This window comes from Neofelis nebulosa, chromosome 18 (assembly GCF_028018385.1).
Source record: "Neofelis nebulosa isolate mNeoNeb1 chromosome 18, mNeoNeb1.pri, whole genome shotgun sequence".
In the NCBI taxonomy this organism is placed as follows: domain Eukaryota; kingdom Metazoa; phylum Chordata; class Mammalia; order Carnivora; family Felidae; genus Neofelis; species Neofelis nebulosa.
Genome location: NC_080799.1, coordinates 10,102,381 through 10,125,262, shown reverse-complemented (window position 1 = coordinate 10,125,262; position 22,882 = coordinate 10,102,381). Strand labels below are relative to the sequence as shown.

Below are 22,882 nucleotides of genomic sequence, written 5' to 3'. Positions count from 1 at the left end.
TTACATTAAATAAGTCTCTTGAAGGGGCGCCTGGGTGGCTCAGTTGGTTGAGCGTCTGACTGTTAATTTCAGCTCAGGTCATGGGATCGAGCCCCGAGTCTGACTCTGTGCTGTCATCGCAAAGCCTGCTTGGGATTCTCTCTCTCCTTCTCTCTCTGCCCCTTCCTGCGCTCGCGTGCAAGCACCCTTTCTCTCTAAACAAACAAACAAACAAACAAACAAAACTTTAAAAACTTAAAAGAAATAACTCTCTTGGGGCCCCTGGGTGGCTCAGTCTGTTAAGTTTCTGACTTCAGCTCAGGTTATGATCTCACAGTTTGTGGGTTCGAGCGCCACATTGGGCTCTCTGCTGTCAGTGCTCTCGCTTCGGATCCTCTGTCTCCCTATCTCTCTGCCCCTCCCCCACTTGCACTCTCCTCCTCTCTCTCAAAAATAAACATTAAAAAAAAATAAGTCTCTTGAATGCCTTTGACTCCTCTCCAGGCCAACAGGCCCTGCTGTTGTTCAGACGGTCAAGGTCTCTCCTAGACACCACTTCCAGCCGTCTTCCATGCTCCTACAAGCTCTGCCCATGCGTCAAGAACGCTCTCAGCTCGGACTTCTCCCAGGAAATCCAGATCACGTGGGCAATGGCCCACTTGTCCTCCTCGTGGGGGTGCCCAATGGGCAACTCAAAATTAACAGATCCAAACCCCAAATCCTGATTTAGCCCCGCCCCCAACCTACCCCTCCTCCATTTCTTTCCCCACCTTTACAAGAGGCCACACCATCTTTCCAGGTGTTCGGGTCAAAAACCTTGACTCCAGTCATCCTGGATCCCTCTCTCTCTCTCCATAGGCTCTACCCTTAAAATATATGCAGAATAAGACCACTTGTCACCCCCGTCACCCGGATACCTTTGGCCCAGCCACCTACATGACTGCGATCACTTCCTAAATGACGTCCCTGCTTCCTCTCCAAACCCCTTCACAGTCTACAGGCACAGACTTAGGATGGTTCAGTTTATGATTTTTCGACTCTCCGATGGTGTGAAAGTGATATGCGTTCAGTGGAAACCATACTTCAGATTTCGAATTTGGATCTTTTCCCAGGCTGGCGATTTGAGGCGCGATCCTCTCTCGTGATGCTGGGTCCTGGCAGCCACGGCACCCCGCCAGCCACGCAATCAGGAGGGTGAACAACCTATGCACAGACAACCTTCCTGTGCCCAGACAGCCATTCTGCTTCTCACTGTCTGTACAGCATTCAGTAGATCCCCTGACACAGTCAACACTTTATTATAAAATAGGCTTCGCGTTAGATTTGCCCGACTGCTGGCTCGTGTAAGTGTTCTGAGCGCGTTTAAGGTCGGTCAGGCTAAGCTATGATGTTCGGTAGGTTAGGTATATTACATGCATTTTTCCACTTACGGTATTTTTGATTTACAGCGGGTTTATTGTGACGTTACTACACTAAGTCAAAGAAGATGGGTATTTTCCACCCAGCAAACAGAGCAATTCTGTTAAAGCCAGAGACGGATCATGGCTCTCCTCATGTCCCTTATCTGCTCCTGTGGCTCCCGTCCGGGTCAGAGTAAAAGCCACAGGAAGTGGTCACTTACAAGCCTCCTCCTCTTGACTTCTCTGACTTCTCCTCCTCTGAGATCTTCCTCCAGGCATCCACACCTCCTTACTATTTCTCTGACATGCTGGGCATGCTCCGTGCTCATGGTCATTACACTGGACCCTCTTCCCAGAATGCTCTTCCCCCAGAGACCTATATGGCTCACTCCCGCCCCTCCTTCAGATATTTTCTCAAATGCCACCTTCTCAGCAAGGCCGTCCTTGACCATCAAATTTAAAATTGGAAACTGAGAGTGCCTGGCCGGCTCAGTTGGCGGAGTGTGCAACTCTTGATCTCAGGGTTGTGAGTTTGAGCCCCACGTTGGGTATGGAGGTTACATAAAAATAAAATAAATAAAATAGGGGTCCCTGGGTGCCTCAGTCCATTAAGCGTTTGACCCTTGGTTTCGGCTCAGGTCATGGTCTCACGGTTTGCGGAACTGAGCCCCGTGTCGGCCTCTGCACTGACAGCATGGAGCCTGCTTGGGATTCTCTCTTCCTCTCTCTCTGCCCCTGCCCTGCTCTCTCTCTCTCTCTCTCTCTCTCTCTCAAAATAAATAAACATTAAAAATAAAGAAATACATGGATCGATCGATAAAATTGGAAACTCACCTCAAACCCAGCACCCCCTCCCCCTACTTTCCTACTTTGTCTTCTCCGCAGTACATTATCGCCACCATGGATGTTACTGGCTTGTTTCTAATTTTTATTTTTTTTCAACATTTTTAATTTATTTTTGGGACAGAGAGAGACAGAGCATGAACGGGGGAGGGGCAGAGAGAGAGGGAGACACAGAATCAGAAACAGGCTCCAGGCTCCGAGCCATCAGCCCAGAGCCTGACGCGGGGCTCGAACTCACGGACCGCGAGATCGTGACCTGGCTGAAGTCGGACGCTTAACCGACTTCGCCACCCAGGCGCCCCAGTTACTGGCTTGTTTCTCATCTCTTTCCTTTCCTAGACAAGGACTGCCTGAGGGCAAGGATTTTGTCTGTTTTGTTTTCTGCCATGTCTCCAAGATCTAGCACAGTCAGTCCATAGTAGATGTTCAGTTAATTTTGATTAACGGAGTAAAAGTCAGACCCTTGATCGCCTCTCTCTTGTCTGCACAATAAAGTTCAACATTCAAGGCCTCCCTCACTGGCCTCACCTCTTACTCATGCACACCCTCTCACCTGAGAGCCAAAGCAGGCTCCTCGCATTCTCCGAACACTCCCCAGCCTCACCCCAGTGTCTCTGGACACACTCCTTCTGTCCTGAATGCCTGCACCTCTCCCTGCAACAATCCTACTCCTCCAACACCCAGCTCCAATGTCACTGCCTCTGGGAAGCCACCCTGGGTCCCTCACATACTGAAACCATTGTCTGTCTCTCCCACTACATTACATCTTAAGTGCAAAGCAGTGGCTGGAGCATGGCATCCTAGGTAATGTTTGATAAATGAATCAATGATTAAATGAGCGTAAGACTGATATCCGAAAGGCAGAGTTTAAGGTGAAGGGCACACATCCATTCTTTATTCATTTTTCATGCTGCCATTTAATTTTTTTTTTAATGTTTATTTCTTTTTAAGAGAGAGAGAGACAGAGCGCAAGCAGGGGAGGGGAAGAGAGAGAGAGGGAGACACAGAATTTGAAGTAGGCTCCACGCTCTGAACTGTCAGCACAGAGCTTGACGTGGAGCTCGAACTCACAAACCGTGAGATCGTGACCTGAGCTGAAGTCCGATGCTTAACCGACTGAGCCACCCAGGTGCCCCTTTCATGCTGACGTTTAAAATGCACCTCAGTAAGTGATGCGTAGCGTGACACTAGGGCTCTCTGAGGACATAAGCTGTGTCTCCTCCTCCTGCCCTCTCTCCACAGGGCCAGACACTGGGCTCTGGGGGTGCACCCACGACCCAGTCCACCGGTTCACCCAGCACACAGGAAAGCACTCTGGACCAGGAGCCAGGTAGTGCCTTCGCTGCCCCTGGTTCCCTGTAACCCTGGGCAAGTGCCTGTAGCAGGTGAGTCCTGTTCAATGTGGGGAGCACCACCAATGCTTGCTCTGTGGGGCGCCCAAGGCTGAGGTCTGGACAACTGGGAAGGGTGTGGCTGCCTCTCATGCCAGGCTGCGTCTAAGCTAGTCTCGGGCCAGATTTCCAGGGAAGGAGAGATGGCTGGAACAGTGTCTGTAGCCTGTCTGCCAGCCAGCTAACCTGTGCCCACGGTCTGGGAGAAGCGCCAGGACCAGACACACAGGGCAGCAGGGGGCTGGCCCAGCTCCAGAGCAACACCTTGGCAGCCCTGGGGAAAGGAAGAGGGAGTGTTTGGCTTGAGGTCAAGAAGGTCTGGGCCAGGGCACAGAGGGGACAGCTGGAGGGAGGGTGTTATATGGCTGCTGTCTCAACAAGATGCTGGCAAGGACCAGAAAAGGAGCATCTGCTACTGACTAGCCCCCATCCACTACCCCTCTACATACAGCTAAGATCTTTCCATTAGTGTCAGAGTGAGCCAGGCCCCAGGCTTAAATGCCGTCCCCCCCCCCCACCCCCGCCTTGTATATAGGAAATAGAATCTCGGGGAGGGGGGGCAGGCTTTAACTTAGATTTCCTTTCCCCAAAGACAGAAGTGTTCCTGCGTCCTGCTGGGAGCGGAAACTAAAGGAAAAGAAGTGGTCACCCTGCATCAGACCAGTGAACTGAGAAATCCCAGGGAAAGAGGGGCCAGAGCCTGAGTCTGGATGAAGTGTTGGGGGAAAGTGGGAAGGGTAGGGGCTCAGAGGCTGGAACTCTGGAGGAGGCTTTTGGTGGAGGAGGTTTTCGGAGGGGAGTGCTAGAAGTTCCAAGGCCATAAAATCGAGGGGGTTCCAACCTCCAGCAAATCCCCAGGGAGGTGAGGAGCTCTGGGGTTAAAGATCCAGGGTCCAGAACGACGGCTGGGCTGCTGAGCGGCTGAGCGCCGAGAGGGTTGGGGTAGAGGAGGGAGCAGGGGCTCTGGAGCCCCATCCCAGGCAGGGATCACGCGAGGTGGGGAACACAGGCGCAAGAAGTCCCAGGGTTCCGACCCCACTGCGCTGGGCGTGGGCCGGCGGCTGGGCGGGGCCGGGCTGGGGGCTGGGCCGGGGTCCCGGGGGCCGGGGCGGGGCCGGGCTGGCGCTGCGCAGCCGCGGGGCGGCCGCCGCGCATGCGGGGCTCACACGGCTGCAGCCGGCGCCGCTGCCACTCCCGGGAGCATGAAGGACCGAACCCAGGAGCTCCGCACGGTGAGTCCGGCCCCAGCGCGTCGCCGCTCGCCGCCCGCGCCCGGCGCGCCGCCCGCTCCCCGCCCGGCCTCGGCGGCCACCCGGCGACAGCCCCTGCGTCCTCGACCCGGCGGGAAGGAGCGGTGCGGAGCCGAGGACCGCGACCCCCCTCCGGGTCCCGCCCCTCGGACCCACTCGGGGTCACGGGCTCGCGTGAGCTCGGCGCCGTGGGCCCGCGGGCTGGCGGCCGGAGCCCGGGATCCTGGATAAACTTTTCGGCGTCCCCTTGTTTTGAGGGGTCGGAGGGCTATTATCGGATACCGGTGGCGGGACAGAGGGCTGACCTCTCCCGTAGCCCGCGCGGAGCAGGTCCCGTCTCTGTCCCCACACTGTGCCTCATCACCGACCCTCCTGTCCCCCGCACTGGTAGAGACAGACGGCGGGACCGCAGCGGGAAGGGGCCGGGGGCGGTCCCCTGCTCAGAGCCCAGCTGCGGGGCGCTGCGGAAACCGGGCCGCCGGGTGGGGCTGGGCTCTTCGGGCGGGCGCTGTCCCGCGGGCCGCCCCCGTCACCTGTAGCTCCCATCACCTGTGGCTCCCCATCCCGGTCACGCTCGGGGTCTGCTGCCCGCCCAGGTCCCAGAGGGGTCAGATTCGCCCCCCATCCTCCGGTCCACCTTCCTAGCCCCCGAGCAACCCCGACCCTGGTGGTGTTTTCAGACCCTTCCCGGGTTCCTGGTCTGGTTCCAACCTGAACCTATCTATTTTTCCACCTGTGTCTCGGGGCCCCCCGGGGTGTGGCTCCCGGGGCGGGGTTCGTGGGGAGTAAGAGGATCCGCAAAGGTTCTGACCAGAGCCCACCCTTTCCCAGCCCTGACCCAGAGCCCTGCCGCCTGTTTCTCATGCACCCCCCTCCCCAGCCTCCCGTGGCCGCTGACGTTTACCAGGGTATTCTCACCTTTGCCCTTAGAGGTGGCAAGCCTGGGGGCCCCGCGGGAGCAGTGAAGGAAGTGAAGCCTGCCTGTGGGGAGGGGGACATGAGGACTCTAGACCAGGCTGACCCTTGTCTGATCCCCTAGTTGACCACCCTGCTGGCTGGCAGGTGCCCTTCCCGTACCACTCATCTGGGGGGGGGGGGCACTAGCTTGGTGGCCCCTCAGAGCCCTCCCCCTGCTGCCCCACCTGGAGCCAGAGACATAGGTCCTCTCATAGGGAAAGTTTCAAGTGTGCTTTGGGCTTTTGATCTCATGGCCTGACCTCTCTGTCCAGAGGCTCCCCGCATTTGTGCCCCGTCTCCCCCATTATACCAGTCTTGTGTCCTGGGCAGCGCGGAGCTGCGACCTGTACCACCCTGCCTCTATCTCCCCCTGGCTCTGGCTACCGGCCCCACCCTCCCATCAGACCTTTTATTCCTGGCCAAGTGCCTGGCCCCTAGGGTAAACCCCACGAGGTTTCAAAGGAAGAAGATGGTCCCTCATGTCATATATGATGTCTAAACACTTCCCCCGCCAGCCCTTGCGGTTGCCCTCAAGCTTCCTGTGCTACGTTGAGTCAGAAAGAATGTTATCTTGGCGATGTATGTCCACGTGGTGCATTTGCTGATGTTTGGGTGCCTGGTGGGTCAGACGAGAGTATATGTGGGAACCAAGTGGTCAGGGAAACGCAGTCCTTTCCATGTGACAGGATCTGTGGCTCATCAGCCTTCATCCCCTCTGATAAAGGGGAAACTGAGGCACAAGAGAGCAATGGCAAGTCTGGTAGTGTGCAAAAGCGATGGTAGAAAGGGGCTTTGCCTAGTCCCGAAGATAGACTTAGGCCTGGCTGGGCGGGGAACCACCAGGAGAGCTAGGGTTGTAGGGAGGTTGAACCCAGGTGTTTGGCTCCAGTGTGTGTCTTTGTGACCCCTCACCCCCACCCCCCACCCCCACATACACCTAAACACTAGCCAGCGTGGTCCCCTAGAGGGTGAGGCCTGGCTTCCCTGTGAATTGAGGGGGGCTTCCTCTCTAGAGCCCACCCCTCAGGCAGTCAGAACCCATGGAGGTTTGCTGTATCCACTGCTGGGTGGCCCTGCCCATTGGGCGTCTCTTGCAACCTCCAGGAGCCCACACTGTGTGGGGTGGAACAGGTAGTCTGTGGGGGGCTATCGTTTCCCACAAGTCCCCCGCCGGGCCTCGAGTTCCCTGCTATATAGCGGAGATGAGACACCTAGAACCCAGTTTCTCAGGGCAAGGGGTAGTCACAGGTCTCCTGAGTCGCCTCCGTATTTCGGGGAGACCTTGAACCCCAGGAGCCAGAATTTTCAGATTAGAATCCCCAGGACCCAAGAGGCCGGTACTGGCTGGGCTGGACAGAGGTGGTGCTCGGGACAGTGACTTGCACCACCACCTACCCTCCCTCCCTTCTCCCCCCTCCTCCTTCCCCACCCAACGCCACCACATTTGGAAGGAAGGCAAAGGGAGCTTATTTATAAAAGTCACACTTGGGGAAGGAGCTGGCGCATTTCCTCAGCGCTCTGCAGGCCAGGCCCAGCCCTCCAGCCTCTCCCATCACTCATAAGGCTGATTCTCTAGTTGTGCAGACAGACCGAAGGGATCATTGGGGGCCCTCAGAGATCAAAAGGGCAACCCAAGGGCCTAAGAGGGGCAAAGACTAGCCCAGGGGCACGCAGCCAGAGAGACTTGGGGCAAAGTGTCCCTGGGCAGCCGCATCTGGCACGCAGCTACCTCCTTCCCCCAATTCAGAGGCCTCTCTGGTTTTCTTTCTGAGAACCAGAAGTTCTCAGACCTACCCCTCCCCGAGCCCAGGACGGTGTTTATCTTTGTCCGGAGTCGTGTGCGACACAGGAGGCCTGCTGTGGAAGCCAGAGGATAGAGAGGAGGGAGTGTTGGGGCAGCCAGACCCTGGGAGAAGAGAACTTAGGGTGGCCCAGAAAGAGGAGTTGGATTTAGATGGGGGGAGGGAAGGTGGTCCAAAAGGAGAGACCCGCATGAGTAAAGGCAGAGAGGTTGGAATGCCCAACTGAGAGTGGTAGGTGGTCTGACGCCTGCTCACTGGAGCAGCAGGGGCAGGCCCGGAAGGGAAAACCCCGTGGGCCCCTCTGTCCCCCAGCTTCCCTTTTCTCTCTCATTGCCGGGAAGAGACAGGGTGCCCTAGGCAACACCAGGCAGGTTCTTGCCTTAACCTCTCTGTGCCCATTTCACCCATACAGTGGAGTGAGTGGGATCCGCCTTGCAGAGTGGAAGAAATGGGGATGTAAGAGTAGGCCTCCTTCCCTCCTCTGACCTCCTTGGGGTGCAGCGAATTTGGGCACATTTTCATCTGGGGTGCAGCCGGAATGACCTCCAGGGACTGTCTAGTCCAACCTCCCCTTTCACAGATTGGAAAGCTGAGGTCTGGAAGGGGCCAGGGTGTTATCTAAGGTCACACCATGTGTTGGAGGGTGCCGGGCAGAGGCCAGCTCATCTCCTGGGGCTGAGGCTGCCTCCTGGAGCTGCCCTGGGGGCCTGCTAAGGGGCAGGGATCTGGTGAAGGGCACACACAGGATGCAGAGAGGGGGAAGGGATCAGATGCGGGGAGCCCTTCTTTACTGGGGATGCAGCTTGGCCTCGCATACCCCTGACTCAGCTCTGGGTCTGTCCGCTCTGGTGGTATTGACTTTGATTCGTCATTAAAAAGGAGGGGGGGAATATAGTCCTCGAGGCAGACAACAGCAACTCCTGCTCAGGAGGAATGAATCAGCCCTGCTGGCTGGCCTCCCGCTCTCCATCCCTGGGGACAGGCCTGGAGGCTGCCTGGCCTCCGAGGCTCTTGGAAGAATCACTTTTATTTCCAGGAAGGTATCCTGGAATCCTGGAGCCTCTGCCAGGAGAGACCACCAGGGCTGTCTGGCCTCCACTAGAAGGTTGGGGGCTTCTCCCAAGTGCGGCTTTCATTCCTGATTGCTTGGGCCAGAGCCTATGGAGAGGAGTAAGACCAGACCAGTGGTTCTCAACCACTGGGGGGGGGGGGGGGGGGGCTGTAGCTTTTTAAAAACAGCCTCCCCAGCCCCACCCCCTGAAATTCCAATTCAATCTCTCTAGGATAGAGTCCTGGAAGCTGGTGGGGGTTTTTTAAGCCCCCAAGGAATTATGGTCCTGGAACAGGGTTGAGAACCGTGGAGGGATGAACAAAAAAACATCATGACAAGTAAAATATTGGTTGGATGTGAGAAGAAAAGGAAGAATGTGAATGTACCCCGGTTTCTGATTTGAGGGTCCTCGGGAATGGGGGCTCAGGAGAAAGAGGTGGAACCTCGTTTGGGCCAGATGGCAGGTAGGGTACATCACAGGATGCCTGGGTGGGTTTTTTCTAAAGATGTTTGCAGCTTCCAGCTTGTGACCACTCCAGGCTCTAACTGTCGCCTCCAACTGCCACTGGGGACCCTCAAGTCTCCAGTCTAGTCCAGCCCTCTTTCTGGAGCTGTGACTGTCACTCGCAGAAGGCTGGCAGATTTCTAAGGGAGCTGGGGCCCTCATGATTTAAAACTATCTGGGTGGCCCCTGTGTGCCTGTAGGTGATGTCTGCCCTGACCATCCCCGGACACTAGGAGATAGCATGCCAGCCTACTTCCTACTTCCTTTTGGGTCAGGAGCGTGTCTGGGTTTGGGGCTTGTCATTTACTCAGTGTCCCATGAGACCTGACCTCAGTCTCAGTTAACCTGGAGGATGTCTCTAGAAAGGTGCCACAGGGCACCGGCCTAGATGTGGATGAGGTTGCGGGGGGGCAGCAAAATCATGAGCCGTCAGATTCTCACAAAGTAGAATAAGGATCTGAACAAATGAAGAAATGAAACAGAAAAAAAAGTCCTTCACTTGAGCCTAAAATCCAACCAAGTAGACAGTGGTGGGGAAGGGCTTGGGGTTTTCCTGGGCAGGAAGTGCTATATGATCACTGATACAATCATATATCATATATCGTACTGATTTCTGGTTGCATTAACAGAGGTAGACCACATAAAAAGAGGGAGGGGATGGGTCAGCTCTTTGGTACCATTCAGACCACAATCAGCAGCAAATTCAGTGTGTATCATGTACTGCAGGAGAAGATAGAGGCTGAACCAAGTAAGTCTGGGGCAAGGACTGCAACTTCGGGCCCTAGGAAGGACCTGAGGGGAAGGGAATAGCCAACATGAGTAGAAAAACCCAGAGAAGATGCTGATGCTGTCTTTAGATCTCTGGCAAGTCCAGCCCAAGGAGGGCACCAACAGGTTCTTTATGGCCTAGGGCCAAACTGTACAGGAAAGGGACAATTGGGACAGCCCAAGATGGGCAGAGCTGCCCAGGAAAGGTAGTAAGCTCACCATCACAGGAGGTGTGCAAGCTGAGTCTGGAAGCCGAGGCCAAGGTGATTTTTCAGGTCCCTCAGGGCCTGAGAGTCTGTGGTTGTGGTTCCAGTAGAGAAGGGAATAGTGCAGGGGAAAGCAGAGGAACAAGATAGTGACCCTGGGGAGCTGGGGAAGGCTTCTGGAAGGAGGCAGCATCCAAGGATGAGGGGAATGAATGGCAGCTTCATGGAATCGGCATTCCAGGCAGAGGGCATTGCATGGGGAAAGGGAAGACAGTTGGGTGGGTCATCGAAGCAGGGAAATGGTTATAGGTGGGGCGTGCTGGGTCCAGTTTTAGGCTGCAGCAGTGAGGTGATGAAGGGTGGTGGGCGAAAAGTCCCGAGAGGAAGAAGTGCTGAGACTTGGTAGGGAAGGGGTCCCCATGGAGAATCCCCTCAGGGTTTTGCTTGGAGCCACCACTGGTGTGACCAAGGCTGTGAAGTCAGGCCCTAAACCCTCCAACCAGCTTTGGGGCTAATCTGAACGCAACCTTCAGGACAGACCCCAACCTGGGGGCCCCCACCAGGCCCTGGCCCCAGGTATCCCCTTCCTCAGCTCTGCCCTCATTGACACAGGGCCTGGAGGAGAGCGTGGGCATCTTTCCTGCCAACCCTGTGCTGGAGAAACTTCTTCAGTCTTCTGGGGAGGCTGTGGAGGGAGCAGGTCAAAGCTCCTGGATGCATGGAGAAGATACATCCTCATTTTACAGATGGGCAAGCTGAGGCCCGGGGAGAGCCATCAGCCCAGATCCCAGGGGTCTCTGGCAGCGACTCTCATCCTTGGAAACTCTGATGCCCTTGTCTTTGGCCCCCGCCAGTCATTACTCTTTCTGGGAGGGGAGCTGGAAAATTCTCCTCAGTCCTTTCCTGTCCACCCTTGTCCCTCTCTAGACACCGAAAAGACAGGGCAGGGTGCTGAATGGCAGGCACTCCTAGGGCCACCTCCCAAGCTGGCAGCCTGCCCTGAAGGGGGACCTGGGCTCCTCCAGACTGCACTCTGCCTCAGTTTCCCTAGGGAGTGCTCTTCCAGCTTAGCTCCCGGGCCTGGCAAGGCCCAAAAGTGTAGAAATGGCTCCTAGATTTTCTTTGTCTATAGGTGGGCTCGGTTGGGGGGAGGGGGCCACCTGGTAGCAGCCACAGACACTTGTGGGAGCGAGGATTTATTTTAGCTGCTGGGGGAGGAGGTGTGATCTCTTGATGAGAGGGGCCTGTCAGAGACGCCTCCAGGAAGCTCCCAACCAACCCCATCTCCCGGTTGGTCCCACTCCGGTGGGGCAGTAGGCCCCCGAGAGCCCCAGGGGCACAGCCCTTTACAGAACATGCTGTGCTTTCCCACCCTTTCTCTGGCCTCTGTCCCTGCGGCCAGGCATCGCGGTCCCCACTGCAAACAGGAGCAGACAGACCCAGAGGGCACGTCCCTCAGTCAGCCCCTGCTGGGTGCAGAACCTGGGTCCCTCCCCAGCAGGCTAGCTGGGCCCAGCCCTCTGGATCCCTCAGCTTCACCGACCCTCGACCTCCCTCACTGCCCCTATCCTTGGCTCTGACCCTGATGTAAGAGAGATTGAGGTGAACGCCAGTGCTGAGCCAGCTCATGCCTGCCCTGTGGGGTGCTAAGATATGAGATGTGACCAAGCCTGAGATCCCCAGTCCAGGGCGAGGCCGGTCCTGCCCTGGGTATCCTGGCTTTGGCTGTGGAGACGGACTTGCCCTTGCCGACAGAGTGGGCTGCCCCTGGCGACTGCAGGTGCCTAAGGCGGACAGTAATGAGCACGGCCAGTGCACTGGGAAGTCAGAGGTGTAATTACCCCGCCCCCCCCCAGGGTGGGGGGCTTTTATACGGCTGCTCTCAGGGTGGTGGGGTGTGGCTGCACCTGTAGCTGAGGCCTAGGGCAGGCCCTGAGCCAAGTGACATGACTGGTCTTGCCAGGCCCACCTCTGAGCCTGGAGGGAAAGAGGATCGAGGTCTGATGTCAAGAATGACAAGAAGAGGGGCGCCTGGGTGGCTCAGTCGGTTAAGTGTCTAACTTCAGCTCAGGTCACGACCTCACAGTTCATGGGTTCGAGCTCCGTGCCAGTCACTCTGCTATCAGTGTGGAGCCCACTTTGGACCCTCTATCTCCCTTTCTCTCTGTCCCTCCTCCGCTGGCACTCTCCCTCTCTCTCAAAAATAAATAAACATTAAAAAAAAAAATTTTTTTTTAATTAAAAGGAAAAAAAGAATGACAAGGAGAGAACAGAGTTCACAGAGCCCCGTGCGGGCAGTGTCTCTCAGGCCTGCCTGAGGGGCTGTGGGACGGCCTCTTTCTGAGTCATCCTACCTTTTTAGAGGCAGGTGTTGTTGGCACATGGGCCTCCCCTTCCTGGGTGCCCCTAAGAAAGGGAACTTGGGAACTTTGGGCCCCATCTTAATTAAAACCTTCAGGCCCAGAAAGGAGAGAAGAATGGCTTCCAGGCAGCCTGTCTCAGGCTAGGTCTGTGAGTTGGGGCCACTGGCCAGGGGACCCAGCCTTCCCAGCTGTCCCCTAGGGTGAGGGGCATACTGGGAGGACCCCAGTCCTGTGGGGAAGGGGCAGGCAGCTGGGTAAAGGAAGGAATCCCTGGCCTAGAGGTGGAGACCCGGTCCGGTCACCAATTCGACAGGCCAGGCCTCTCTCCTTATGCTGGGTCCCCCGGGGTCCTCCAGGTCTCACTGTGGCCGGGAGCCGAGGGCACAGCTGGACCTCGTCCCTGCCAAGGTGACGGAGGGCAGTGGTCAGGGCCCTGGAACTGAGCTGCTGAGTGTAGATGCGGGGCAGTTTGTGGCCCCAGGTCCAGCGGGCCCCAGTGGGCCCACCACAGGTCCGCTCATGTGTCCACACCCCTGCGCAGGCCAAGGACAGCGATGATGACGACGATGTCACTGTCACCGTGGACCGAGATGGCTTCATGGATGAGTTCTTTGAACAGGTGGGAGCCAGCACACCCCACCTCCTTGGGCAGACCTCCAAGGCAGAGCTCGGGGCGGGGTGGGGGGCCCACATCCGTCCTCTGAGCCAGGCCCAGGGCCCTTACACCAAATAACAGACCCATTCTGAGGGAGAATAGACTGAAGCTCAGAGGGGAGCAGAGTTTAGGATTGGACTCGCTCACTCCTCCCCATCCCGTTCTAGAAGGATAGTTGGAGCCCCTGCCCCCACTGCCCCCCTCCCCCCTGCCCCGCCTCCTGAAGCCTGGTCCAGCCTCTCCCTGAACCTGACCGCCAGCCCCAGTCTGGGCCAGCCCCGGGCCCACGAGCCCCCTCCCTGGATCTCCCCCTGCCTGCCTGGCCCTGGTGCGCAGGTGGAGGAGATCCGTGGCTTCATTGACAAGATCTCGGAGAACGTGGAGGAGGTGAAGCGGAAGCACAGTGCCATCCTGGCCTCCCCCAACCCTGACGAGAGTGAGTGTGGAGGACTGAGGGGCGGGTTTGGGGCCTCCAGGAAGGCGCTGCTGCCCGGGAGGGGCTCCCGGGACCCCAGCACCCTCACCGTTGGTCGGCAGAGGGGTACCTTGGCGTGGCCGGGACGGGGAGGGCCCCTGTGGAAAGCTTCGGGAAACACAGTTGGCCCAGGCGTGGGGCGGGGTTCGGCGCCCGGGTCCCACGCGGACTTGTGCGGAGTGGGGCGGCCATCCTGGGGCCTGGGTGGCATCGGGTGCCAGCCCCACCCTCTCCGGGTAAGCTGGGTAGGTGGGTGCTGCCCGGCTCCAAAGGAAGCCTCCCCGCCCAGCCCCTCCCCTTCCCGAGCCTCCCGGGGGAGCAGATGGCAGTGCCGAGGCTCAGCGCCGTGGGAGGGCAAGCCGGCCGAGCGGGAGGAGCTTCCGGAAAGAGCTGGCAGCCGCTGGTACCCCGGGGCTGGGCACTATCAGGATTCCAGGAAGTCACCTTTCTCCCTCTGCACAAGGAGCCTCTGTGTGTCTGCATTCCCCTCTGTCCCCAGACAGGTCCTCCTGACCCTGCCGTCACAGTTGCTGGGGAGGTGCCGATCGCTGCACTGCCCTGTGTGGCGCTGGCGGCATGCGGGCCCCGGATTCCTTCCCCTCGGCCCCAGGGAGTCCGCGACAGGGCTGGGGTCCCGGCCCGCGACCTGGACAGTTGACTGTGCATATATGCACACAGCTTCTGTCTGCTCATCTCCTCCCTCACCTCTCCAGCCCTTTTGGGAGGCACCAGCCCACGGGGCCCCAAGAATGCAAAGGGGAGGCTCCCATCCCTGGGTGGGCCAGGCGAAGTGCTCAGGACTGGGTTTCTGTGTCCTCGACAGCAGTGCGTCTGCATCCATAGGCCCTCAGCCCTGGTTCCACCGGTGTCCTCAAGCGCCCAGAAGACCTCTCTCCACAGCCCCCAAAGAGCGCTTGAACGTGAGACCGGTGCCAGGCCCTTGGGAAGCAAAATGAGTCCGCTGGGAGCCAGGAGACTGTGCTGGGAATGGGTGGGAAGGAGAGAGGGGTCACCCGGGGCAGGGCACACGTTCGGTGTGGCCGTCATGCATTGGCCCTGTCCCCAGCGGTTTCTCTGGGAAGGCAGCTGTGACATGGTGGGTTTTAGTGCGCATGTGTGTCTGAGTCCGCGTGTGCCCCCGTGTGGGCCCCTCCTGATGAGAGAGGGGGCTGCCTGTGAGAACAGAGTACTTGCAAGAGCTGGGGCATTGGCCTGTCACCCGCTGGAAGACGGGGAGAGTGTGGGGCAACGGAGATGCCAGTCCGTTTCTCTTGGCTCCCCTGTGCCACCTTCCACACGAGGTCTCCCCGAGTCCCACAGTCGGTAGCGACCCGCTAGGAATTGCCACCGTGAGCTGAGCAGTCAGGACCAGCCAGCGGTCACTGATGTGGGCTCACGGGCCATTCCTCATGGGGAGGGGACTCCTTCTAGGGCAGAGGGCGCCGTTAACAAGGAGTGACTGGGAAAGATGGCAGTGAGGGCGGGGGGGGGGGGGGGGGGGGCTCGCCCAGGCCGAGGCTTGCTCGGTCTCCCCTGGGCGCGGCCATCCGGGCCGGGCTATTTTGGGTCTGAGCAAAAGCGGCTGAGACGTCAGAGCAGCTGGTAACTAAGTTCCCTTTGTTTGTACGAACGAGGCGCCCTCCTCCGCTCCTCGAAGCCCCCCACCTCATGATCCACTTGGTAGGCACCCCCCCATCAACCGCTCTAAGCCCCTCCCAACCCCTTACAGGAGAGGCCCCAGCCCCAGAGGAAAACAGACGGTGGACAAGAAAGGCTCAGTCCTGGTTTCTCCAGGAAGTAGAGCCCTGGGGTCGCCCTGAGGCTGGGGCGCTGTCCGGAGCCGTTGCTGCATCACCCCACGGGAGAGCAGCCCCCTGGCCCCCCTCGGCCGGCCAGCCCCTCGCTGGGGGTTGAGCAAGCTGAGTACCCCCACGGCCCCTCCCAGCTTTAGAGAGGTGGTTCCAGTTGGAACAAGGGCCCGAGAAACCCTAGGTCACGGCCTTCCCCCACCTTCCCCCTCTTAGGCCCAGCCACCTGCTGCTTCACGGCCAACTGTGGGCCGAGGCCCACCTCTTTGAGGCGCTTCTCCGCCAGCTCCCATCCAGGCCAGGTGCCTCACGCCCCCGCCTACCCGCCAGGCTCAGCACCTGGGAAGGGGGGCTCTAGCAGAACAAGGTCTACCCCACCCAAGGTGCTTGCTTCGGCCTCTCCGGCCCCTGGCTCTGTCACCCCCTTGGCTGGATGCTCCCCCCCTGCGCCAGAGCTACCAGGTAGCGCTAGGTGAGCCCGCTCCCCCCACCTTCGACTCAGGCAGGCATCAAGTGAATGTCCCCCGGCGCCAACTCCAGCATTGCCAGCTGCTCCACAATTATTTCTGCCTTAAATTTAGACCCATCTGTTATCTGCAGGGGGTGGGAGAGCCAGCAAAGGAGGAAGGGAGGCTCCTCGGAAGGCAGCACAGAGGGAGCTAGGCGATAGCTGGTGTGGCCCCCGCCCAGGATCGGAGGGGCAGGCCGAGCCTTAGCCGGGGGGGGGGGAAGGGGGAAGACCCAGGACCCAGGCTCTGCCCGGAGCCCCCCGCTGGGCCCCCTGGGCCAGAGGCTGCGCCTGAACGGCGGGCAGCAGGGGAGCCCCGGGTGTCTACCCTGTACCCCTTCTGCCTCCCCAGAGACGAAGGAGGAACTGGAGGAGCTCATGTCTGACATCAAGAAGACAGCGAACAAAGTTCGCTCCAAGTTAAAGAGTGAGTCTGGGCTCCAGGCCTTGCCTGGGAGGTGGAGGGGCCCTCTGGACCCGCTTCCTGTGTGTAGCCGTGGGGGTTCACTAACTCTGAAGGGTACATTGGGCCTTGCTTTCCTTTATGAGGGTGCCATCATGCGCCCATTCCCTCAACTGCTGCCTGGCAAGGCTTGTTTGTGCCAGGCTCTGGGCTGGGCCTGGGGACGCAGGGGCCCGAGGCTTCACTGAGGGAGTGCTCCCCTCTGAGCATTGTCCCCCACTGCAGCTAAAGAGGGTTCAGGGAGTGGCCAGCGCCACAGATGTGCCCACCCCACAAATGCACAGGACTGGGGGCCGTGTGCTCTGCAGGTTGTGGCCACCAGGCCCTCCCCACTCTGGGCATGGCCCCTTGTTGGGCGCACAGGAGGCAGGGTGGGCCTGAGCCACCAGGCCTAGCGCATAGTGGGCATTCACACCCATAGCTTGGCGTGCACTTGAGGCCTCACAGATGGGCCGCGTGTATGCACACGCCGAAGCGTGCGTCATGCGAATGGGCCCTTGTTGCCCCCCACCCCCATCAGTCCCGCGCTCCCTCCTCCTCTGCGTCCCATGTGACCCCACTTACAGACCACAGGAGATCCTCTCTAGGGGAGGAGGTCCTGAGCCAGATCCTGGGCATGTGGGTCAGGGGGATGGGCAGTGGCAAGGGAGACAGGCTATGGCTCAGCAGCCATTCGTTCCCCCAGGCATTGAGCAGAGCATCGAGCAGGAGGAAGGCCTCAACCGCTCATCCGCAGACCTGAGGATCCGAAAGACACAGGTGCCGCGGGCAGGCCTCAGGGTGGGCAGGCGGGCGCTTGAGGCTCTGGTGTTCGGTGGGGCCGGGCCTGACACCTGCACCCCCACCTCGGATCCCCAGCACTCCACGCTGTCCCGCAAGTTCGTGGAGGTCATGTCCGAGTACAACGCCACGCAGTCCGACTACCGCGAGCGCTGCAAGGGCCGCATCCAGAGGCAGCTGGAGATCAGTGAGCTGGCGGGGCGGGGCCGGGGCTTGGGGGCGGGGCCGGGGCCAGGGCCGCCGATCTGCGGGGTGTGCAGGACTCGGTGTGACCCCTCCTCGCAGCTGGCCGGACCACGACCAGTGAGGAGCTGGAGGACATGCTGGAGAGCGGAAACCCGGCCATCTTTGCCTCCGGGGTGAGTGTGCACCACACCCCTCCCACCGGGCCCCCAGGTGTGCTGGGACAGGGCAGTATTTGGACACAGCCACCTTTTGAGCCTCGGAGAAGGCGGAGTCCCAGAGAGGAAAAGGGACCAGGCGGAGGCCACATAAACGTTAGTGGCGGAGGTAGAATTAAGACCCGTGTCTCCCGGGTCCTCCCAGTTAGGTCCACTTCCTTGCTTCTCCTGTCCATTTGCCAGCCAGGGGTGCCTTCCACTATCCTCTGGGCCTTTTTCCTTTCCTGGGGAACACGGTGCCCTTGGCCGTCTCTCCATTCAGGTGAAGCTTGAGCAGGGGGGCTTTCTGAAGGAGGTGGCCCACAGGGGGTGGAAGGCGGCTTGGGGACGTGGGTTCCAGGAGGAGAGAAGGGAGAGGCAGTTGCCCTCTCTGGGAGGCAGAACAGAAGGAGAGGGGAAGAGAGAAAACCAGTTCAAGGCCTGGGTCCTTGGGACAGTCAACTTGGGCCGTACAAGACTGGTGACAGGAACTACCACTTAGTTACCGTGTGGCAGGCACAGGCGGGGAGTGTTATTAGCCCCGTATTGAGGAGGAGAAATCCATCTCAGAGAAGTCAGGTAACGGCTAGTAAGAACCAAGCAGGAAGTGGGAGGATGCTGTGGCTGAGGAGGGAGCCACTGCCCATCCCAGCTGCCTTTGCCCTTGGCCGGCTGTCCTGGCCCCGGTCCCCATCCCTGCCCCCTTCAGCAGGCCCCTGGGTCCCAGCGCACTGCTCCCACCCCCTAGATCATCATGGACTCCAGCATCTCAAAGCAGGCTCTGAGCGAGATCGAGACGCGGCACAGTGAGATCATCAAGCTGGAGAACAGCATCCGTGAGCTGCACGACATGTTCATGGACATGGCCATGCTTGTGGAGAGCCAGGTGAGTACCAAGGGCCCCACTGCCCTCCGCCCCCCAGCCCACAGCAGCACTCAGGGCTGCACTAACCCCGACCCTTTCTGCCTGACACGCTGCCCTGCCCGGGAGGGACCGAGTCTCCAGGTAACTAACCGCCTGCTGTTGAAACTGGCTCCAGGGCCGTGCCCACCTAAAGGACCCTGTCCTCTGCATGGCTGTGCTACCGGGACCCAGTGCTGCATGGCTCTGCTTGGCCCTCCAGGACCCCAGGCCCTGCATGGCCCTCTACCCAGCCTTATCCCATCTTATTCATCAGCTGTTTGTCACATGGGCACAGCGGACAGCCACTTTTCAAGGAACTGGAAGTATAGCAGTGACCAGGACAGCTGAGGGCCTGCTTCCTGGAGCTAATGTCTGTTGGGTGAAAGGGCAGCATAAGCATATGACAGATGGGAATGTTCTCCAGTTGTGCCAGGTGCTCAGATGTTAGGAGGCAGTGTGAATGAGCGGTGATTCTCCAACTTGAAAGTGCCCGAGAATCACTTGGAGGGCTTGTAAGTTTCCTGGTTCCCGTTCCCAGAGATTGGTAGGTCAAGGTGGGAGCCTGAGTTTGCTTTTTTTTTTTCAAGTTAATTTTGAGAGGGAGAGAGAGAATCCCGAGCAGGCTCCATGCTGTCGGCACAGAGCCCGACATGGGGCTCGCTCTCACTGGGAGATCGTGACCTGAGCCGAAATCAAGGGTCGGCCGCTCTAACGACTGAGCCACCCGGGCGCCCCGGAATTTGCATTTCTAACAGTTTCAAGGGCGATGCCGATGCCGCCAGTCTGAGGGCCACGCCTGGGGTAACGGTAATAGAGTCCCTGAGGTGGCCACTTTGGATGGGGTGGTCAGGGAAGACTTCTCTGTGGAGGTGGCATTTGAGCTCTGAAGACTTCCCGGGGTCACAGTGAAGAGGTGGCCCAGGCAGAGGGACCAGCAGCAGAACTGTCCTGAGACTGGCAAGAGCCGGGCTCTCGGAGGAGGAGGCCGTGCAGTTGGAGCTCAGGGGCGGCGGGGAGGAGGCAGAAGGTGGTGCTGGATGCCTGGATTCTCTTCTAGATGGAGGGTCTTCAGTGTGGGCATGGTGTGGGCAGAGTTAGGAAGCAGGGAGGCCACGAGGGGGCTGCTGCCACCGGTGGCTGAGAGACCGTAGCTGTATGGACGCCAGTGGGAGCAGCGGACTCGGAGAGAGCAGTCGTGTGTCACAGAGCTGCTGCCGCGGGGTCTCAGGCAGCGCTGTGGTCTCCAGGGGGCTGCGTGGGACCGGATTACGGGGCCCAGAAGGGCTATGGGAAGGGGCGGGGGTCTTGAATGTTGAAGACTGAAGACAGAGCTGGATAGAACCACTGTGCCTGCAGAGAACGGAGTGGGACACTGTCCAGACCGCCTGCTCCCGCCCCGGCCTCCCTCTGCTGCGTTCCAGGCCCCAGCTCCGCGCCCTCTGCATGGCCCCCACACCCTTGGCTGAGACTGCATGGCCAGTTCCCTCCCCCAGGATGACTGCTCTGCAGGGAGAGGAGGGAGCTGCCCCGGGGTGCCTGGCCTGAGGGGCACAGGTTAAGAGGCTGTACCCCATCCTCACACCCCCACTTTCCTTTCTCTGACTTCAGGGTGCCGCCCCAAAGTCCTGCCCTGAGGGGGGCCCTGCTGGAGCTTGAGTGCCCTGGCCCTGCAGGGGGAGATGATTGACAGGATTGAGTACAACGTGGAACATTCGGTGGACTACGTGGAGAGAGCGGTGTCTGACACCAAGAAGGCCGTCAAGTACCAGAGCAAAGCACGCCGGGTCAGTAGCCTCCCCGCCCCCCTCCCATGAGGGCCCCGGGACCACCATAGATCCCTCCCCACTCTGCCTTGACCGCTTGCCCCCAACTCGGAGCTGAGCAGAGCCCCCACCCTGAGGCCTTCAGCTCTTGGTGTCACCGCCTCTGGGCTGCACCTTCCCCAGCCCTCATCGCCACCCCCCTCAGAGCTCTGACCCAAGCCCTTGGCCTCCCTCCCTCGTCTGAGGCTGCTCCTTTGTGCCTCTCCGGTGCAGAAGAAGATCATGATCATTATCTGCTGCGTGGTCCTGGGCATCGTCATCGCCTCCACCTTCGGAGGCATCTTCGGATAGAAACCACCCCACCCGCCACCCTGCTCGGGATGGTCTGCCCTCAGGAGGCCCCTTGGCTGCTGCTGCCTTCTGGCTCGGAGCCCCTTCCTCCCCGCCCCGTACTGCTCCTTTCTCTGCCACAGGGCCCTCCGTCCCCACCCCGAGCCGTCGTGTGCATGATCTCTGTGACCGTGTGTGTGTGTCTGTACGGGGAGCCAGTGGGGAGCCGGGCTGGGAAACAGCCAGTGGGGCGGGGCAGGTCAGCAAGGCACAGACTCAGGCCCTGGCCCAGGCCGCCTCACCCTTCCCAGGTAGCGCCACCCAGGGTAGCCATATCCCGCCCCCCACCCCCCAACTTCCCCTGCCTTCATGAATTCCACTCCAGCCTGGGGTCTGCCCTCTCCTGGGACCGAGGCTCGCTCTGGACCCCAACCTTGCCTCCTCCTGACTGGCCCATCTGCCCTGACCTCTGTCCTCTCCAGCTGTCCCCCTAAGCCGAGCCCCCTGAGGGGTGGGGACCAGCTGGCCACATGGTGCTGCTTTTCAGGTTAGGGGAGGGGTGGCCCTGAGAGACAGCCCAGCTCTAAGCCTCTAACAGCTGATCACTGCCAGGGAGGCTCAGGGTGCTGTGGTCAGGTGGCTTCTGGCTGTGTCGAGACCAGGCTCCCTCCCCTGCCTAGGGGCAGAGTCCAGCAGGTCTCGGCTGCCTCATCCTCCCTTCCCGCAATCCTGCAACCCCAGGGGCAACCCCTTTGGGCTGTGCCTGACCCCAGGTAACATTCCACAAGAGACTGTCCAGTGCCTGGTTTCCAGCCACCCTTCCAGCCAGGGAGGCAGATCGGGCCCGTCAGTTCTCTGCCATAAGCTGAAGCCTGCACCCTGGGCCAGCCACTCTCCCCGGCAGGCCTCAGTCAGGTCCTCAAGCCATTGTGTTGCATGTTTGGGACCGTGGTTCCTGCTCTCTCGTGCTCTGGGGAGTCAGGTGTCCCTTCAGGCCTGCAATCGCGTCCTGCCCTTGCTGTTCCCCGGTGATGTGCCACGTGGGTGTCTGGTGTCTAGGATGCAGTATTCAGCAGCCAGCCAGGGAGGAGTACCTCCCTCCTCCCCATCTCGGGGCTTCTCAAGTCAGAAACGTGCCCCCACCCAAGCCCCCCTCTTCCTCGTTGACAGGCAGGGAGTGTGCATGCGAGTGCATGCAGTAGGGGATGGGGCCGCATCCGTGCCCCGCCTTCCCTCAGCTCTGCTCCTGCCCAGTGACTGTGACCACTGTCCGTGCTGCCTTCTTTAACAGCAACTTCCCTTCCTCCACCCCTTCACCAAAGGTCTTGGTACAACCAGCTGCCCCTTTTGTGAAATTTTTATGTAGAATAAACATTTGTATCTGTACCGTGTCTCTGCCCTAGGTTTCTTACTGTCATGAGGTCACAGCCTTAGAACTTGGGGGTAGGGGTGCCTGGGTGGCGCAGTCGGTTAAGCTTCCGACTTCAGCCAGGTCACGATCTCGCGGTCCGTGAGTTCGAGCCCCGCGTCAGGCTCTGGGCTGATGGCTCGGAGCCTGGAGCCTGTTTCCGATTCTGTGTCTCCCTCTCTCTCTGCCCCTCCCCCGTTCATGCTCTGTCTCTCTCTGTCCCAAAAATAAATAAAAAAACGTTGAAAAAAAAAATTTAAAAAAAAAAAAAAAAAAAAAAAAAAGAACTTGGGGGTAAATGTGCCCAGCACTAACCGGAAGAAGGGGTTCAGAGGCAGAGGATCCCGCCTCCCACCTCGGCCTTCAACCTCCAGATCCTCTGGCCCCTCCACCCCAGCCTGAACGTTTCTACTCCTGCTTAAAGCCTGATGCCCCCCGCCCCTTCTGTGCTGAGGGCTCAGATCTACCCTTCCTTCCACTTTCCCAGTAGCCACAAGTGAGCCCTGGATCCCCACTTGCTTAGCCTGCTGCTACAGTCTCCCCCCCTCCCCCGCATCCCAGGGCAGGCTTGCCTGCTCTCCTGACCACTAGTAATCGGGCAGGAGACACACCCAAAGGCAACCAAGTGAGGGCCAATCAGCAGTTGGTGTAGCTCAAGGCCAAAGGTCAGCCCAGGCCCTGGCTGGATGCCGCCTTCAGACTGGGGGACAACCAGAGGCTGGGCGGTGGCCTCAGAACAGTGGGTCCCACGGATACTTTGACCCCACCCATTTTCCCCAAATTTGCCTAGTGCTGGGATAAACAGACCAAAATTCAATCTACCTGTGTTCCTTGTAGGTTAAAACAGGGTGCTTTTCATACACTCAAGTTCTTCGAGCCTCTTTTGGATCAGG

At 59.2% G+C, this 22,882-nt stretch overlaps 1 protein-coding gene across 3 annotated transcripts; it reads left to right on the top strand.

The window, feature by feature from the left end:
- The first annotated feature begins 4,715 nt into the window (after positions 1-4,715).
- On the top strand, positions 4,716-21,967 carry STX1A (syntaxin 1A). 3 transcript variants are annotated; one of them, XM_058711976.1, is made up of 10 exons: positions 4,718-4,845; positions 13,057-13,134; positions 13,507-13,606; positions 16,314-16,388; positions 17,110-17,183; positions 17,283-17,391; positions 17,490-17,563; positions 18,333-18,470; positions 20,162-20,272; positions 20,525-21,967. In XM_058711976.1, exons 1-10 carry the CDS (start codon positions 4,816-4,818, stop codon positions 20,600-20,602), a joined length of 867 nt encoding a protein of 288 aa, XP_058567959.1. In that variant the 5' UTR covers positions 4,718-4,815; the 3' UTR covers positions 20,603-21,967. The 3 variants fall into 3 exon arrangements, with proteins under 3 accessions (XP_058567958.1, XP_058567959.1, XP_058567957.1); XM_058711975.1 differs by lacking the exons at positions 20,162-20,272; positions 20,525-21,967 and adding an exon at positions 18,625-19,026 and having other exon boundaries at positions 4,716-4,845; XM_058711974.1 differs by lacking the exon at positions 20,525-21,967 and having other exon boundaries at positions 4,719-4,845; positions 20,097-20,207.
- Positions 21,968-22,882: the final 915 nt, after the last annotated feature.

What these genes read in the sequence shown, in the direction of transcription:
- STX1A (XM_058711975.1), top strand. Translation starts at nt 4,816, where the DNA reads ATGAAGGACCGAACCCAGGAGCTCCGCACG. An exon ending in TGGATGAGTTCTTTGAACAG is followed by an intron (nt 13,135 to 13,506) that starts GTGGGAGCCAGC and finishes CCTGGTGCGCAG; the next exon opens with GTGGAGGAGATCCGTGGCTT. An exon ending in TGAGGATCCGAAAGACACAG is followed by an intron (nt 17,184 to 17,282) that starts GTGCCGCGGGCA and finishes TCGGATCCCCAG; the next exon opens with CACTCCACGCTGTCCCGCAA.